The sequence below is a fragment of the Myotis lucifugus genome, unplaced genomic scaffold, assembly GCF_000147115.1.
Source record: "Myotis lucifugus unplaced genomic scaffold, Myoluc2.0 scaffold_827, whole genome shotgun sequence".
NCBI lineage: Eukaryota > Metazoa > Chordata > Mammalia > Chiroptera > Vespertilionidae > Myotis > Myotis lucifugus.
In genome coordinates this window covers 93,121-112,845 of record NW_005871875.1, presented here as the reverse complement: position 1 = coordinate 112,845, position 19,725 = coordinate 93,121, and the positions used below count along the sequence as shown (strand labels likewise).

The 19,725-nt window shown below is 39.6% G+C and overlaps 1 protein-coding gene across 1 annotated transcript; it reads left to right on the top strand.

The window, feature by feature from the left end:
- The first annotated feature begins 10,977 nt into the window (after window positions 1-10,977).
- Window positions 10,978-13,207, top strand: LOC111824034 (olfactory receptor 7A17-like). The gene is made up of 3 exons (XM_023747269.1): window positions 10,978-11,332; window positions 11,618-11,798; window positions 13,057-13,207. Exons 1-3 carry the CDS (start codon window positions 10,978-10,980, stop codon window positions 13,205-13,207), a joined length of 687 nt encoding a protein of 228 aa, XP_023603037.1.
- The last annotated feature ends 6,518 nt before the right edge of the window (window positions 13,208-19,725 follow it).

The following is a 19,725-nucleotide window of genomic DNA, read 5'->3' as shown; positions in this document are numbered from 1 at the left end:
GTGGTACATATATAAATGCAATATTACTCAGTCATAAAAATAATGAAATCTTGTCATTTGCAATAACATGGATGAACATAGAGAGTATTATGTTAAGTGAAATAAGTCAAACAGAGAAAAAAATTCTATATGATTTCATGTATATGTTGAATTAAAAAAATAGAAATAAAATGAAACAAAGGAATTTATACATACAGAAAAAAAACTGATGGTTGTTAGGGAAGAAGGAGTATGAAGCTAGGGACAAGGATTATGGTATTATGAAGTATAAACATCCAGTTATAAAATAAATCATGAACTACAATGTACAGTATAGGGAATAGACTCAATAATACTGTAATAATTATGTATGGTGACAGATGGTAACTATGATTATGTAGCGATCACTTTCTAAGGAATATCAATATTGAATCACTATGTTATACACCTGAAACTAATATAATATAATATAATTAATATAATATTGAATGTCAACTATACTGAAGATACATTTGTCAATAATTATGTATATCAGGCTAATGTAATCTCCATAGTCCTATGAATGTGGAAGAGAGAAGAAGAATATATAGTTGGTATCAGAGCAAGATTTTTTAAATGATACACTGCTGGCTTTAAAGATGGAGAAAGGGCCCTAGCCAGTTTGGCTCAGTGGATAAAGTGTCTGCCTGTGGACTGAAGGGTCACAGGTTCGATTCCAGTCAAGGCCACATACCTCAGTTGCAGGTTTCGTCCCAGGCTAAGGTCAGGGCCTGTGTGGGAAGCAACAACTTGATGTGCTGTGTCTCTCTCACATTGATGTTTCTCTTTCTTCCTCTCCCCTTCCCTTCCACTCTCTCTAAAAATCAATGGGGAAATATTCTTGGTTGAGGATTTTTTTTTTTTTTTGTAATGGAGAAAGGGCCATGAGTCCAAAGAAGGAAATCTTGCCTATTATGACAACATGGCTAGACCTTGGGGGCATTATGCTGAGTGAAATAAGTCACACAAAGAAAGACGAGTACTATTGATCTCACTTATATATGGACTGTAAGTCGGATGGTGGTTACCAGGGGCTGGGGGTTGTGGAAATGGGGAGATGTTGGTCAAAGAGTACAAGTTTCCAATTATAAGATGAATAAGTTCTAGGGATATAATGGACAGTATGGTGCCTATAGTTATACTGCTGTATCATATACTTCAAAGTTGCTATGAAGATAAATCTTCAATGTTCCGACCAGAAAAATTATTAATTATGTATGCTGATGAAGGTGTTAGCTAATGCTTTGATGGTAATCATATTGCAGTTTTTAAATGTATCCAATGAACACTCAGTACACCTTAAACTTACACAATGTTATAGGTCAATTATATATCAATAAAGCTGGAAAAAATACAGAAAAGAAAACATGATTAGTACAGCATTCATATTTGTTCTCCAGGGTCTATAGAAAGAAAACTAAAGTAATCAGTATTTGATACTCTTTATTGCAGTAGTCCTGTACTGCACCAGAACATTCTAGGAACATTATGTATTATATTCTTTTAGATCTAATTCTTTATGATTTATTAACCCGTAGTGATATTATTAAATTATTGCTACTTGATGTCATGTTTCAGTTAATGTTTAATTCTCAATTCAGTTTTTCTTGATTAGTTGTTTTGAAACTACTTATTTTAACCTGATTTCAATTCATGTTTTCATTTCATCATTTTTCACATTTTTCGTTTTGTTTCTAGATAAGTTCACATCTATTCACATACCTTTGTGAAAAAATAAAAACGTGAACAAAGCAGGTGAGGTCTCTGCTGTGTTGGATCATGCAGTATGATGGCGAGGGCAGAGAACAATGAAATAAATGTGAGTTTAAAATACTGTCCTCAGGAAGAATTACATGAAGAAAGCCATCCTATATAATAAAAGGTTAATTTGCAAATCTATTGAATGATGGAATGACCGGTCGCTATGACATGCACTGACCACCAGGGGACAGATGCTCAACGCAGGATCTGCCCCCTGGTGGTCAGTGCACTCCCACAGGGGGAATGCCACTGAGCCAGAAGCTTTGAGCCAGGCTCACAGCTGTCGAGCACAGCAGAGGTGGCAGGAGCCTCTTCCGCCTCCACAGCAGTGCTAAGATTGTTGGACTGGTGGCTTAGGCCTGCTCCCCACATCCCTGGAGGGCTCCTGGCCTGTGAGAGGGCACAGGCCTGGCTGGGGGACCCCCCCTCGAGTTCACAAATTTTGTGCACCAAGCCTCTAGTTCAATATAAAGAGATAAGATTGCCATGGTGTGGGCAGGATTTGTAAAGCATGGTCTGGGGAGGTTTTGCATGTTGGATGAAGACCTGAACCAGGACCAGAGTGTGTCTGCTGGGTGTGTCAAAAAAGAGATGAAAACCCAAAGCCCAAGAAATCATTCAAAAGGTGCCACATAAGAAAATGGAGAAAGGGATTAACGTCATCCCAAATTGGACCCCATAAAAACGAATTGGTCAAATGACTCAGGAATAGGTACAGAAAACAAATCTTTTACTTCAAGTGTTCAACTTTTGTTACAATCATGTGTTTGAGGAGATGGTTTAGCCCTTTACTCATTGTGAAGATGTACAATAAGGAAGGCATGTCTGTCTTTTGGACAAGCTTATTTTTGCTGGCATCAATGGAATGTGTGAAGGGTTTAAATGCTGCCAGATCCAAGAAAGTTTTCTTCAAGTCTCTCACCTGAGCTTGTTAAATCTCTGTTTTCCTCCTCCATTTCAGTTTTTTCCCCCAATCCTTTCTCTTCTACATTTATTGAACAGATTTTTTTAAATGTATGATTAAGTACAGTGAAGAAAATGTCCAACCCGGTATGAAGCCCCAAGTTTATTTTTCTATGAAAAGCTTAATATTTGCAATTTCTGGAAACATTTCTATATTTGACGGGTGGAAGATCACAGATCTGGCCAACTTGTGTTGAATCCATTCCTGGCATAATCAGTGTGACTGAGGTGAGAGAGACATGGGAATAACTGGGCCATGGTGTGGTGGTGGTGGTGGTGTGTGTGTGATTTGTGGATGTGAGAGATCCTCAGAGCAGGGATAGCTGCATTCATACATTCGAAGGTGGCTCTAACACTATGGGGCAGGAACTCAATCAAGAGAAGGTACTAAGACCCTGGTTTGGCTCAGTGGTTAGGATCTAACACTATGGGGCCAGAACTCAGTCAAGAGAAGGTACTAAGGCCCTGGTTTGGCTCAGTGGTTAAAAGATCAGCCTGCGGGCTCCAAACCCATTAGGGGGCGTACAAGAGGCAGATGATCAATGATTCTCTCTCATCATTAATATTTCTATCTCTCTCTCCCTCTCCATTCCTCTTGGAAATCAACAAAAATATATTTTAAAAACAGAAAGAGAAGGCACTAAGGAGGGGATCTGTTTCCATTCACAGGACACCTTTGCCACAAGAATAATAAGAGCATAAGTGGTAGTATGTATGAGGAGCTGGGACTGCACTGGGAGGAGACACCTGGAAGCTCATTCCTGGTATCCCTTTGTCCTTTGCTGATTTTAATCTGTATTCTTTCCTTGTAATAAATTGTGACCAGTATTATGGAAGCTTTTCTAGGTTATGAGTCTGAATGAATCATTCACTCACATCCCAAGCCCCCATTCCTCCAGCCACCCTCTTTTGAGATCTTCATTGAGCTTGTCATTGATTTTTAGGTTCTTGCTCATTTGCTATTTCCTGTCTCTCTCCTCTGGACAGAATGGAAACAGGAACCTTGTCTATGGCTCTCATGAGAGCAGAATACCAGAATACGAGAATGGTCAGAAGTCAAGTCCTAACCCTGCCAGACATGGGAATAACTGGGCCATGATGTGGTGTGTGTGTGTGTGTGTGTGTGTGTGTGTGTGTGTGTGTGTGATTTGTGGATGTGAGCAGTTCTCAGACAAGGGGTAGCTGCACTCATACATTCTAAGGTGAGGCCAGAACAATATGAGGCCAGAACTCAATTAAGAGAAGGTACTAAGGAAGGGATCTGTTTCCATTCACAGGGCACCTTTGCAACACCTCTACTTTGCTCCCTTCTGTAGTGCTTTGCTTCCATGTTGTCTTCAGTCTTTGCTCCCAGCCGGTATATGCAAATTAACCACCATCTTGGTTGGGTTAATTTGCATATAGTTGCTCTAACTGGCTGGTGGGCGTAGCGAAGTTATGGTCAATTACCATCTTTGTCTTTTATTAGTGTAGATATAGATATTTTCTGTTGAAAGAAACCTTAAGAGAAGTTTGAAGAGGATAGCAATGAAAATAATGAGTTTTTGAATTAACATAAACTTAAAAGCTGTAGAAATTTAGACATGAAAATTTAAAGTAAATAGTAGACATGAACTTAAATGATGAATTACTTTTCCTATGTTAATGCCTCAAAGGCATCAAAATTGGGAGGACATTTACATTTATGAAATAAGAAATTCTCTACCCGCTAAAGTGGCTATCTCCAAACTCATTATAATTTTTTTTTAATTTTTTTTACTTAAGGGGCAATTACAACTCATAATGCCTTTACCCAGGGGAGGCTAAATGAATGAATTGAGACACTTGATCTCAGTTTCCTGAAGAAAATTTCATTGGATAAATGTGTATGCACTTTAATGCTAGTGTAAAATTACCATCTGAGAGATTTAAAACAAACACATTCGTGCTCTTACAGTTCCTGAGGTCAGAAACAGGAAATGAGTCTCAGCGGGCTAATACCAAGATGTTTGCAGGGCTACATTTCTCCTGGAGGCTACAGTGAAGAGTCTATTTACTTTCCTATTCCAAGCTTAGATAAGAGTGTAAAATAATCTCAATAAGTTTCTTATAACTAACAAATATTTCACAGGGAGGGACTAAATGACAGCTCTTAACTTGTGATATAAGATGAAATGCCAAATTCTTTTGGCTAATGTGTCATGAAGCCCTTTGTGTAACATTCAAAGATTATATCAAAGAAATTTATTTCTCCCCCTTGTTGAAAAGAAAAATAGCAATTTTCTGTATCCCTACCACAAGTCAATATTTGGAGATTCAAGTTTTCTAATCCACACTACATCCTCAGTCTTAAATTTGGAAAATTTTTAAATCAGGGTTGGGATAAGGTGCTGGGATGATAGTCCTCTGAAACCCAACAAATGTTATAAGGATGAACTAGTAAAAACTGGACTCACTTGAATCCTAAGCTGGTCTTTTGGGAACACAGAATCTCCAGGAAAACATTCCCTTCTGTCCAGACCCACAGGGAAATCAGGTGATTTGAAGTTGGAGTAACAAGACAGAAATGTACCTAATGAGCAGACATAGAGAGCTGTAAATATCTCCTCATCTCCAGTCTCTCAGCGTGTGTTACCTTGTGCTGGATGGAACCTGTTGTTGCTTTTGGAATCCTAAGTTTGTCTAGGAGACCTGTGCTTGCCTCCTTCCTGCTCTCTTGTCTGGGCAGAGAGCTTCAGTCTCCATGAGCAACCATCCAGGAGATTGGACTTTTTTATGGAGGCCTTCCCCTCAGAGTTCCCAATCAGGTGAGTCCAGAGGTCCAGTAGGTACTACAGGAAAGGGTTAGAGAGCGTCAAAGCCAAGCACATGTACCTGAGGTCTCTTGACAGGCACCAGCCTATGGTTGTTTGTTTGCCTGATTAACTAATTAATGACTGATTTATGATGCTAAAAGGAGAAGTGAATATTAAACTAATTGCTGATAATTAACTGATGGAAGACCAATTAGAGATGGTAATCTGAGGCATAAAGTGATTCAAGTATAAGTAGAATGTGTACACTGAGTTTTGCAACTAAAGGGAGTAGGAAAGGGAGTAGTGGATATAGACGTATGTCCAGTCAAATGAGGGCAGTTCTTTATTTTTACCATGGTGTCTATTCAACTACGTTTCCATTGATTAGAAAGATCTAGGTCCAATATATTTCTTGAAATATTACCTTACAACAGTAGTTCATGGGACATACATTTCACAGGATCTTCTTTCACTCTGGTATTTACTTCACATGAAAACGAATATATAATAAATAACAAGAGGTATGCTAAATAGTTTAACTTTGCAATTACTTCATTTTCTGTGACCTAAATATATTTGTGGGTTAGTTATTCATTTGTTTAATCTCTTTTAAGTCATCTGTAAAGTCTTGACGTTTGTGTAGTTGGGTCAGAGTATTTTATTCCTGTTTTGATTGCATTCTTCCAAACAATGAATTGGAGGCTTCTTTCACCCACTTTGTTGTTGTTATTGAGTACCTTCATGTGTGTATATGTGGGCAATTGTGAGTATTTATTAATAGTGTGGGCTCAAGTCTGTCACTCAGTCATATTGCATTCTCTCCATTGTTTTTCTAAATTTTATTTTATTTTTTAAAAATAATTTTTTATTGTTGAATGTATTACATGTGTCCCCTTTTATCCCCCATTGACCCCTTCTATCCTGCCCTGCCCAGACACCTTGCTCCAGGCCTTCTCCCCGCCCTCCCCCCCCATTGTCTGTGTCCATGGGTTATGCATATATGCATACAAGGTCTTTGGTTGATTACCTCCCACTCCCCCACCCCCACAAGCCTTCTCTCTGAGATTCCACACCCTGTTCCATGTTTCCATGTCTCTGGATCCATTCCCTTCATCTGTTTATTTTGTTACTTAGATTCCACATATGAGTGAGATAATCTCCATTGCTTTTGAATTTCTACTTTTCTTACCGAAAAAAATCCAGCTGTTACTTTTATATTCTTCACTTGTGAATCGTTGCTATCACAAAAATCAAAGTGAATGTTCTTCTATGTATGCAGTGCTAATAAATCACCCTACACACATACTGCCAACTTGTTTCACATCTCCATTGTTCCTTATTGTTCCTTTTGGCCTTCTGTTGATCCATTTACAAAACAGGCATCAGTTTCTATGATCCTCTGGAAGGCATCCTCTTTTTTTTCCTTACTAAAGATTACCTTTACCTTTCATTAGCATATTTGAACCCAATATCTTTATAGAAGAAGAAACTATAGCTTAGATACTGCTTTCCTCCAAATTTAAAATCCATTCTACCTGGCCGGCATGGCTCAGTGGTTGAATATTGACTTATGAATCAGGACGTCACTGTAAGATTCCTGGTTGGTCTGGGTTGCAGGCTTGGTCCTGGCAACGGGTATGCAGAGGGCAGTCAATCACTGATTCTCTCTCATCATTGATGTTTCTATCTCTCTCTCCCTCTTCCTTCCTCTCTGAAATAAATAAAAAAATATATTTTTTAAAAAGTCATTCTATAATAGTCTGTTATTTCCAAGTTATTGGAAATTTAAGCTGGAATTAGTGGCCCATGTTGATATTAAGTTATTATTATTATCTGTTTTTATATAGATTAATTTGATTCTCACTTAAATTTGTTTCATATAGATTTTTTGTAACCACTAACTTAATCTATTTCATTCCTTTGATAATCTATACTCCATACATTTTTAAAATAAACTTATCTTTTGTGCTTTGAATACATATACACTCATATGCAATAAATAGCATCCTGTGCCCAGCAGAAATTATCTTTTTGTGTTGTACAGTCTTTTTTTCTGTGTCCACTCTTCCTTATTACTGAACAATACATTATGATCTTCCCTCCAATCAACTAATGTGATGCCAATTTATTATTACCATGTATACAAAATATTTTATGATGTGGCTGTGCTATTCACACCAGAGGCAATATTGTTCCCCCAGAGGATATTGAGCAATATGCTGAGACATTTTTGTCAGTCATATGGAAGGTGCAGGTAGGTAGAGTCCAGGGATGCACAGGAGAGACCACACCACAGACAATGATCTGGCCCACAATATCAATAGTGCAGAGATTGACTGAAAGAATATATGTATTTGTAATATTTATATCTGATTTCAGATTGGTTTCCCAATGTTTTAAAACTTATAGTTCTGCCAGAAAAGAAAATAGAGTACCCCTTAGCTACCTGTTTGCAAGTTCCAACCCTGGTCAATGTGACACCTTTTTAAGTTTTCCCCAGGCTGAGAGATGTGGAAGACTTTTTTTGTTGTTTACTGAACTTTTTCTAGCTTTTATCAAAGATTCATATATTTGATGGTCTTGTTAATTTGAATATTATTTGTATATGCCTATTTTTCTTTCATTTTTAGCCTTTTAAATGATTTCTAAACATGATTATGGTGGGGGAGATGGAAGAGTGTAAAGGTGATAGAAGGAGATAAAAATTGATAGAAGGAGACCTGACTTGGGATGCTAAACACACAATACAATATACATCTGATGTATGACAGAATTGTATACCTGAAACCTATATAATTTTGCTAACCAATATTACCCCAATAAATTCCATGAAATTTAAAAATAAAACTTAATAAAATTATTATTTCTCAATTGACTTTGGGGGATGTTTTGGCCATAAAAATGTTTCACATTTGTTTAGTTAAATACGTCTGTCTCATTACTACTAAGTCTCCTGACTTAATTATGATGGTTTGGCCCACTCATACATATTAATGTGCAGTTTTCTATCATTTCACATGAAAAAGATTGGTTACACTTAACAGTGAGCAGGCAATCCCTCTGATTTTTTGTAATGTGACTGAGGGAGGAGAACAACTGCATTTCCTTCCAGGTTGATATATTTCCAGCTTTTATTAAACAATTCAATGTTTCCAAATATATTGAAATGCAGACTTACCATGAGTACAGTTCACTTATATATTGAGACCTAATTCCTGATCCATTCAAGAAATAACAATGGAGCATCTACTATGTGCCACAATTTCTAGAAACATTATAGATTATCTTCTATGTCTATGCCATTGCCAATTTGATTACTAATTCAAGTTAGTAACCCTAAATTATTGCTATTTATTATACATCGTATGGTTAGTTTTTTAGGCTCCACTCAATTTTCGTTAATACAGTTGCTTGTAATTTGCTCTGTTTAACCAGGTTTCGTTCTCCCTGTCAATCTTTTCATTTCATAACCTCTTATTTACTTAAAGTTTTGCCTATATAAGTGCACATATATTCACAAACATTTGTTAAAATACAAAGGTAAAAAAAAAACAGGTGAAACCCTGCTTGTTTGGATCTGGCACTGTGATGGTGAAGTCAGAGTACAGTGATAAAATGTTTTTATGACCAGGTACTCAGGGTTAAATCATATGAGGAAAGTTACTCAAGTGTAGAAGGATAGATTGTCATGGCATGTGCAGGATTTATTGATCACGTCTTGAGAGGCCTGTGCAAGTTGGATGAAGATGAAATGAGATCAAAACCCAAAGACTAAGATAAAAAATGATGCCTCATAAGAAAAGTGAGAAACGTCTTGTCTCATTTACCATCAATCATATAAAAACCCACTGATCAAAAAATATAGAAGAGGCATAGGAAAAACCAGTCTTCTACTGCTTGATGTTTAAAATATTCACCCTGTGCTGTTTTTACATATTTCCTTTTATAAGTTATTGGTTTATTTTTTGGTCAGAATCCACTTGGGGTAGTTACATCATATATCTGTAAATACCTTTGTATTTTTGACAAATTTTTTTTTTCTCCCTCTATTAATTTTGCCTGGCTCTAAGGGGCATATAATTAGGGTTGGAAAGCAGCCAGCATCCAAAGAAGATTTTTCTTCCTCATTGTCTATCAGAGCCACCCGAGCTAATTAAATCTTTTCTTGTTCCTCGTTTTCATTTTATAGCTCTCTCTCCCTCTATGTTTATTCAATCTATTGTTTATGTTTCTTTAACTACAGGACAAAAAATGTGCCTAGCAATATAAATCCCAAAGCTTATTTTTCCATGGGAGGTGTACTATAAGAATATCAAAATACTATTTCTAAATTTTTTGGAAAAGAAGTTGATCTGCACACCTAGACTTGTATCTTCTCATAGTTTAAATAGTATGGGAGTGAGAAGGACACAGAAATAACAGAGGTGAAAAGGCCATGGTGTGCTGTTTTGTGTGTGTGTGTGTGTGTGTGTGTGTGTGTGTGTGTGTGTGTGTGTGTTATAAACTGAGAGCAGTGCTTGGACTGATATATTCCAATGTGACTCTAATACCAAGAGGAGATACTAAGGAGGAGATCCTTTTCAATTCACAAGATGCTTCTGCAGCCAGATTAATAAAGTGCAAGATTTACATAGTGTGCACAAGACACTCCCCATGACCTGAAGTTACAACAGCAGCACACAAACTACCATTTTTCTTAATATTCTCTGACACCATCTCTGATCCTGCTTTGCGGTGCTCATTCCTCTTGACACTCTGGCTCATTTTGAGCCCTGATTTTCTAAACAATCATCTTCCTCAGGGTCTTTGCACTGTCTGTTCCTTTTGCCTGGCAAACACTTATGCTTCAGTCTCCCAGATAGTGATCTTTGAGGTATCAGTTTAAGTGTCATCTTTTGGCAAGTCTTGGCTAAACTCTATAAAAAAGAACACCCTCTATCCACTCTCTCCATTTACTTTTCTTTATAGCAGCTGCACCATTGGATATGTTTTATTATTTTTATTTGATTATATTCTTTCTCTATGATTAGTTTGTAGAGACTATGTTTTCCAGCATCCCATACTCTGAAAAGTGCCTGGAACATAGTCTGTAGTCAATATGTATTCCCTGAATGCATGAGAGATATTCTCAATAAAATAACAATATACATTATTTTTGAAGAACATGTTGATGGTAGAAAAGAAAATTCTAATGACAAATGCTAATAGATATACCATAATGGGGACCAAGTCAAACACCAAAATGAAAATTACTTTCTTGATTCTAAAACATAAATATGTCATTTATTCTCAGTTACAAATGCTTGCTAATGTGAAATTTTGTTTTTCATTTTTTCTATTTCCTGGTAGTCACCTACAACACAAGGAATCCTACAATGGTACACAAATTTCAGAATTTCTTCTTCTGGGACTTTCACAGGAACGGGAACAACAGCCCCTCATATTTGGGCTTTTCCTCTCCATGTACCTGATCACTGTGTTGGGAAACCTGCTCATTGTTCTGGCTGTCAGCTCAGACTCCCACCTCCACACCCCCATGTACTTCTTCCTCTGCAACCTGTCCTTGGTAGACATCTGTTTCACCTCCACCACCGTCCCAAAGATGCTGGTGAACATCCAGACACAGAGAAAAGTCATCACCTATGAAGGCTGCATCACCCAGATGTATTTTTTCATACTTTTTGCTGGGTTGGACAACTTAATCCTGACTGTAATGGCCTATGACCGGTTTGTGGCCATCTGCCACCCCCTGCACTACATGGTCATCATGAATCCCCGGCTCTGTGGACTGCTGGTTCTGCTGTCCTGGATCATGAGTGTCCTGAATTCTTTGCTAGAAGGCTTAATGGTGTTGGGTCTGCGCTTCTGCTCACACTTGGAAATCCCCCACTTTTTCTGTGAATTCAATCAGGTGCTCCAACTTGCCTGTTCTGACATCTTTCTTAACAACATGATAATGTACTTTTCAGCTGGGCTGCTATCTGTTGGTCCCCTTGCTGGGATCCTTTACTCTTACTCCAAGATAATTTCCTCCATACGTGGAATCCCATCAGCTCAGGGGAAGTATAAAGCCTTTTCTACCTGTGCATCTCACCTCTTAGTTGTCTCCTTATTTTATGGCACAGCCCTAGGAGTGTATCTCAGCTCTGCTGCTACCCAAAGCTCACACTCAAGTGCAGCAGCCTCGGTGATGTACACTGTGGTCACACCCATGCTGAACCCATTCATCTATAGTCTCAGGAACAAGGACATAAAGAGGGCCCTGGAAAGATTCCTTGGCAGGTACGCTTTTCATGAGCCAACTGTACTAGGCTGAAGAATTGCCCAGGAATTCAGGGTTCAAATCCTCAGGGCCAGAAGTTCTGACACAAATTAATCCAATATTTGGACCATATATATATGGAAATTCTCAGTTATCTCATAGGTTAACATGAATTACTACAGCATAATTTAATATTTTATGACACTTTTCATACCAAGTAATTTTCCTATAGTGTTCCTGAAAGAATAGTCATGAATTATACTACTCCTGTGGACAAAATTATACTTGGATGCTAAGGTCATTTGCACAATTTTATTTTAGACCAAAATCTGAGACCACAGTTTTCACTTATATGTTCATTATTCTTTTGTTTTTAAAAAATATATTTTTATTTATTTCAGAGAGTGGGAGAGGAAGAGAAAGATAGAAACATCAATGACGAGAGAGAAACACCAATCAGCTGCCTCCTTCAAGCCCCACACTAGGGATCGAGACTGCAACCCGGGCACATACCCCCACCAGCTTGAACTGTGACCTCCTGGGGTACAGGTCGATGCTCAACCACTGAGCCATGCTGGCTGGGCTATCATTATTTTCTATAGCACTACCCTTACTGCTATTCTTGATAATGTAGACTTTAACATGCTAGTATGTTTTATAGCTAGTTTCCTGGTTTTATATTCTTCATTGTATTATTCATCTGTATGTCTGCATGCCTACCAGAGCACTAGCAAAAACTGACTATCAAACACATTTCTAAGGAGAGTCTACAAGGAAATAGACATTTTAATATATAGATTGGTGTTCTATGGTTAGAGTCAGGGATAACCTAAAATGTAATGAAGCAATAATAGACATACAATTTTTTACTGTACAAAATGTTTTTCATGGCACACATCTAGTCAATAAAGTGTGGAATATGCTGTCCATGTGTAAGGCTACTTATTCATTGGGGTGAAAAATTATTTGGAGTATTTTATGATTTTTTTTCTGAACTATTTTACTGTTTCTGCTTTAAAACATTCTTTTTATATTTTTTTTAGAGATGAGAGAGAGAGAGAGAGAGAGAGAGAGAGAGAGAGAGAGAGAGAGAGAGAGAAATGGAAGCAAGATGGAAATGTCAATTTTCTGTAAATCTTGAAAATGACATCCCATCACCATTCTCTTACTCTACTGTTAGAAGTGCCCACACTCAAGGAGGGGATTACACATGGATACCAGTAGGCAGGGATCATGGGGGCTGTCTTGGAGTCTGTCCAATGATTTTTTCCTCCTTAGTATATGGTTCCACCACCAGTCAGTTCTTCAGGCCTTAAACGGGGATGTCATCTTGTCCATAAGGCATTCTAACCTTGTTCCAAATGGCCTTTCTGACATCGTCTCCTTCTTTCATCCTGTCTTGGCCTTCCTTTTCTTCTTGGAAGCTTAGTCTCACCTCAGAGCCTCTGCACCCACTGTTCCCTCTGCCTGGAACTCTCTCATCCCAGACATCTGCATGGCTCCTCCTTCAGGGTCTTTCACAGGCTGCTATCCAGGTGTTGGCTGGGGTTGCAGTCTCATCTGAAGTGTGGATCAGGGAAGTACCAACTTCCTTCCAGCTTTAGCTTTAACATGAACTCTTTAAATATGCATTCCTGATTTGATATTTAGTCATCCTCAGTAAATAGTAAACTCAGTGGTTTTGGGGTGCTTCAATCCTGAACCTTCCAAAGGAAGACCTGTCTGCATGATGCTTTTGCCTTGCCTTTCTCTGGGGAGGTCATCTTTAAAGCCCTGGGATGTCCTGCCTGATAAGAGTGTCTATATACCTCAGACCTTAGACCATGTCAGAGAGTCAGGCTCACAATGTGATTTATGGCAGAGGCCTTAGGCCAGCAATGCACTATCAGCTTGTCCTCTGAAGGGGCTGAAGTCAGCCACATGAGTGGTCAGTCAGGCCCACGTGAGGAACTCCCAGTAAAAAACCTGGACAGCACTGATTGAGTGAGTTTCCTTGGTTGTCCCAGATCATGGCTGTGCAAGTGGAGAGCTGGCACTCCACTGGGAGGGAACACCTGGAAGCTCATGCCTGGTGTTCTCTGAGTCCCTCCCATGTGCCTTGTCCTTTGCTGATTTTAATCAGTATCCTTTCCCTGTAATAAATTGTGACCAAGAGTATAACAGCGTTTCTAGGTTATGTGAGTCTGAGTGAATCATTCACACCCACCCAAGCCCATCTCCCATCTGCCAACCTCTTTTGAGATCTTCATTGCCCTTTTCACTGAATAGTATATTCTTGCTCATTTGCTATTTCCTGACTCTCTTCTCTGGACAGAGTGGAAAGCTGGAACCTTGTCTATGGCTCTCATGAGAGCAGAAGACCAGAGTGGTCAGGGGTCAGGCCCTAACTCTGCCACTGTCTGGAGGTGTAGCCCTGGGTGAGCAACCTCACCTGTCTGTGTCTAGTCTCCTTATCTATAAAACAGGAGGAGAACATGAGTTCCTCTTCCATGGACTATTGGGATATGGATGGACTAATTTATTAAGGCCTATAAAGGCCTCTATAAGTAAAAGCTTCTAAGTGGTGGTCACTCTGTCTCCCCAGTAGCTAGAGCAGGTGTCAGTGCTCAGTTAAGGACAATGAGTTAGGAGATCCTTCTATTGCCTTGGACATGGAGAGGCAGGAGGGAGCCAGGGATGCCCAGATGATGGAAAGGATCAGGAGAGGAGAAGTGCTAGGGAGGGTATGACATCCACCCTGTGATTCTGGACACACACAGGCCCTATCAGGTCTCTTTGGGACTTCCCTGGTAGCCAGGCCCTTGGTTTTCACAGTGGAGGAGGTCTTGGTGAGTGAGTGACAGACCTGGCTCAGAGGTAGAGGGTAGGAAAACCAAATTCTACAATAGAGCTTCTAGGAGGAAACATGTGGGAGGGTTGGGAGGAGGTAGTCAGGGGAACTGGAGCCATGGCCCTGGGCAGGCACCGGACCTCCCCAAAAGAATGGTGTCCTGAAAGTGGCTAGTCTAACCTGGCCTGGGAGGATGCCTCCCTTCTGCTGGATGCCCTGGAGATGTTGCTGAGCTTCTGGACACAGTCTTACCTATCCCTGAGGGAGGAATGTGCCCCTCCCCACACCATGCTTCTAGATTCTTCAACATAATGCTTTCAGGATACTCATGCCAAATGAGTTCAGGACAAAGGAATCAGAAGCACATGGTCTGAGTCTCCAGAGAGCAGTTCTTCTGCAAACAAGACTAAAAGGATGAGAGCAGAATCAGTGGGCGAGTACTGGGATGTGGGCTTGAGAAGCAACAGAAGGAAGTGCTTGGCTCTGAGCAGGTTCTGTCCCTCTCAATACCCACACTGCCAGAGCTCTCAAGTCAGGGCCATACATTGGCTGGGGATGAGGGCCACTGTGGACCCATATGCACCATGCACACACCCATGTACTTCTTCCTCTCCTCCCTGTCCTTGGCAGACATCTGTTTCACCTCTACCACCATCTCAAAGATGCTAGTGAACATCAAGACACAGAGCAAAGCCAAAACCTATGAATGCTGCATCACCCAGTGCTGGAAGCTATCCATTGTCAACACTATCATGAATGTGCAACAAGGAACTCAGAAGGAGGATGGACCTTCAGCTTTGGCAGGGCCAAAGCCATGCACCGATTGTTTTGTTGAGATAATGGTGTCTTGAGCAATTTCCTGACCTAATAGTCTCAATGTACATCTTTACTAATATTTACTGACCTTTAAGATAGTCTGTCTGCTACCGGATTCCCTGCCTAACTGAGGGAAAGATGTGTATTCTAAAATTGAATAAAAGCTAACAGGGCCTGGGCTTCGGTGAGCCTCTCCACTACAGAAAGGTTTCCACCTAGCCCCCATGATTTCTAAATTCATATTTCTTGTCGGCCCCTTCTCCAGACCTTGAACCCTAGCTGTGCTGGTTGCAGCATCACATCTGGCACCTTGAAAGGGACCTGGAGAAGAAGATTCGCCTGAGCAAAAAACGAAGAAAAAAGGAAATTCACTGGAAAGGTGGGAAGATCACCGAATAGGTGGGGAAATTCAGCATGCACAAAGTCCATTCCAGCTTCAGAGTTGCAAACCATAAGTGGGCGGGAACGTCTTTTATTTCAGTCAGGCTATAATGGGGCATAATTTGAGTAAAGGGGAAAAACTTTATTGTTAACTTTGGCTTGCATGCTCAAGGGTAAAGGAATTAAAGTGGAAGAAGGTCTTCTCTTACAGTTTTTGCATATTATTATAGAACATAATACTTGGTTTCCTGAAGAGGGTACATTAGATGTTGAATGTTGGAAAAGAGTAGTCAGAACTTGAAAAAAGCTCATCAGTAGGAGAAAAGCTTGCCTCTAAATTATTTCTCCCTGTGGAACATGGTATTGCATTTGCTAGAACCTTTTAGAGAGGCTAAAGAGGATAAACCTCCTCCCCTTGCACCCTCCGCTCCTAAAGAGGAACAGAAAGAAAAATTGGAGGAGTGGCCTTCATGCCCCCCTCTACCTCCATGTCCTGATCCTGGAACATTTAATTTGCTGCTAATAGAATCACCTGTGCAAAGAGCTATCCGAGAAGAATTAAAGGACATGACGGTGGAGGAGAGACTTGCTTTTCCTATTATACAGGTAGCGGACCCACATTTCCCAAATCAAATAATAAGACAGCATGAAATGTTTGACTTTTAAATGATAAAGGCCTTACATGAGAGCATAGTACAAAATGGTCCTACTGCTCCATTTACTGGAGAAATTATGACTAACATTTCTAAAGCATTCTTATCTCCTTATGATTGGTACTCTCTGGCTCGTGCAACCCTGGATGGAGGAGATTATTTACTATGGAAGGGAGAATTTTTAGATAGATATCAAGAACAAACTCATGCAAATTGCATGCTGAATGATCAAATAACTTATGAAATGTTAGCAGGACAAGGACAATACAGTGACTTGCAGAATCAGCTACAGTATGCACAACAAGCTTATAAGCAAATTAGACTTTGTGGAAGAAGAGCCTGGTGGGCTTTACCAGCAAAAGGAGATCCTGAGGGAGCATTAATAAGTGTATTCAGGGACCCACGGAATCATTTCTGATTTTGTGGCTCGCCTCACTCGAGCAGTGAGATGACAAATACAACATGAAACAGCAGGAGACATTTTAATTCAGCAATTAGCTTATGAAAATGCCAATGCTATTGTAATAAATGTCTGATGCCTCTAAGAAAAAATAGTACCATTATAGAAATGATTCGAGCATGTCAGAATGTGGGATCAGGCATTTTTCAAGCAAACTTACTAAGTGCTGCTGTAACAGCGGGAAATAAAAGATGTTTTAATTGTGGAAGAACAGGACATTTCAAAAAAGAATGTAGGCAACCAAGAAGGACACAGGGTAGCACCCAAGGGAAAGGCATGAGCATTCCCCTCCTGATTCAAACAACGCAGGTTCAACCTCTTTATGTCCTAGATGTCAAAAAGGAAATCATTGGGCTGGTCTATGTAGATCGAGATTTCATAGAAATTGGCAGCAGTTAAATCAAGACATAGGGAATAGCCAACCGCAGGGAAACGGCCAGAGGGGCTATCCCCAGCCCTGTCATCAACAGGGGATTTATGCCCTGCAATGCCCATAGTGGATTCCCTCATCCGAGCCACTTTAAGGAGCAAAGGCCTAGATCTCAACAGCACAATAGCAGTCACTCTGACCCCTGATATGGCTCAGCAAGCTGTTCCTACAGGAATTTGGGGACCTGTGCCACCAGGAACATTAGGATTAGTCTTAGGAAGAAGTGGAAACACTCTTAAAGGACTAACTGTTTTGCCTGGAGTCATAGATTCAGACTATGAGAAATCAAGGCAATACTAGAATGCAAACATATTATGCAAATTACTCCAGGACAAAAAATTGCTCAGCTCCTACTTTTACCTTATATTCAGCAGGGTGAAGCTATAAATAGGAAAAGAGGAACACAAGGATTTGGAATCTCAGATATCTATTGGATACATGAAATTAGCAAAACCCATCCTATGATTAATTTAAGAATAAAGGGAAAACTGTTTAAAGGTTTAGTAGATACTGGAGTGGATGTTAGTGTTATTAGTAAAGAATTCTGTCCTCCAAGTTGGTTCATGGTAGAAGCTATGTGCTCTATTAGGGGGGTTGGAGTTCCTGATAATACACAACGTAGTGCTGCAGTGTTAAAGTGGCAAGATGAGGAAGGACAGTCAGGATGGTTTCAGTCCTACATAGTCTCTGGAATTGCAGTCAACTTCTGAGGCCAGGATGCTTTAGAAAGTTTACAAGCTTGTATTATTACTGGCAAGGGACAGCAGTTAATAACTCAGATGAGATATCAGACTGGTCAAGGCTTAGGAAAAAATAATCAGGGAATTAAAGAACCCATTCAAGCCAAAGGAAACCCAGGAAGATGAAGATTAGAATATCAGCCTTCTTCTTTTTTTTTTTTATATATTATTGATTTTTTACAGAGAGGAAGGGAGAGAGATAGAGAGTTAGAAACATCGATGAGAGAGAAACATCGATCAGCCGCCTCCTGCACATCTCCTTCTGGGGATGTGCCCGCAACCCAGGCACATGCCCTTGACCGGAATCGAACCTGGGACCTTTCAGTCCGCAGGCCGATGCTCTATCCACTGAGCCAAACCGGTTTTGGCAATATCAGCCTTCTTAGGAATGATCACTGCTCAGTCTCCTCGCCCCCATGTTGATCCTATAAATGGAAAGATGATAGACCTATATGGGTGGATCAGTGGCCATTAACCAAGGAGAAATTAGGTTATATTCATGAATTAATACAGGAACAAATAGAGGCTGGTCACATAGAGCCTTCCAATAGTCTTTGGAATACTCCTATATTTACAATACCTAAGAAGGCGACAGGAAAGTGGTGATTATTGCATGATCTTAGAGTGGTTAACACTACTATGCATACCATGGGAGCTTTACAGCCTGGACTCCCAGCACCTTCACAAATCCCCCTAGATTGGTCTCTTATTTTAGTAGATCTTAAGGATTGTTTTTTCACCATTCCCTTGGCACCTCAAGATAAACAAAGATTTGCCTTTTCAGTGCCATCTATTAATAATATAGAACCTATGAAAATATATCAATGTAAAGTTTTGCCTCAAGGAATGGCCAATAGCCCCACATTATGTCAAAAATATGTAGCTCAAGCTATTCAGCCTTTAAGGGACAAATATTCCAAATATTATATCATCCATTACATGGATGGCTTGCTCTTAGCAAGTTCATGGGAAGAGCAGACTTTAGCAATGTTTTCCCAATTAGAAAAGAAACTCCCTTAATGGGGCTTAAAAATTGTTTCAGAAAAGATACAGAAAGCAACACCTTTCAAATATCTAGGAACCATAATTGAAAACCAATGTATTAGGCCTCAAAAGGTGGAAATATGAAAAGATTGTCTTAAAACCTTAAACGACTTTCAAAAATATTAGGGGACATTAATTGGTTAAGACCTTATCTAAAAAATCTCTATGGGAGAAATGACAAATTTATTTAATATACTTAGGGTGACTCTAATCTTTCCTCACCCTGAACATTAACAGATGAAGCTAGGAAGGAGTTGTTAAGAATTGAGCAGGCAGTCCCCTCAGCCCAAGTATCATGGGTACAGCCTGAATTGCCTTTATTGGGACAGATTAACCCTATTGAAAATAGTCCCACTGGAGTCATCTTCCAAAATAAAAACTCTTCTACTATTATTGAATGGGTCCACCTAGGGCAGTAATGGCGAACCTTTTGAGCTTGGCATGTCAGCATTTTGAAAAACCCTAACGTAACTCTGGTGCTGTGTCACATATAGAAATTTTTTGATATTTGCAACCATAGTAAAACAAAGACTTATATTTTTGATATTTATTTTATATATTTACATGCTATTTAACAAAGAAAAATCAATGAA

Bases quoted from the DNA above. Each gene is read 5' to 3' on its own strand.
- LOC111824034 (XM_023747269.1), top strand. From the start codon at position 10,978: ATGTACCTGATCACTGTGTTGGGAAACCTGCTCATTGTTCTGGCTGTC. The intron at 11,333-11,617 runs GTGTCCTGAATT...CTCACCTCTTAG, and splicing joins TCTGCTGTCCTGGATCATGA to TTGTCTCCTTATTTTATGGC. The intron at 11,799-13,056 runs GTACGCTTTTCA...TTTCCTCCTTAG, and splicing joins CTGGAAAGATTCCTTGGCAG to TATATGGTTCCACCACCAGT.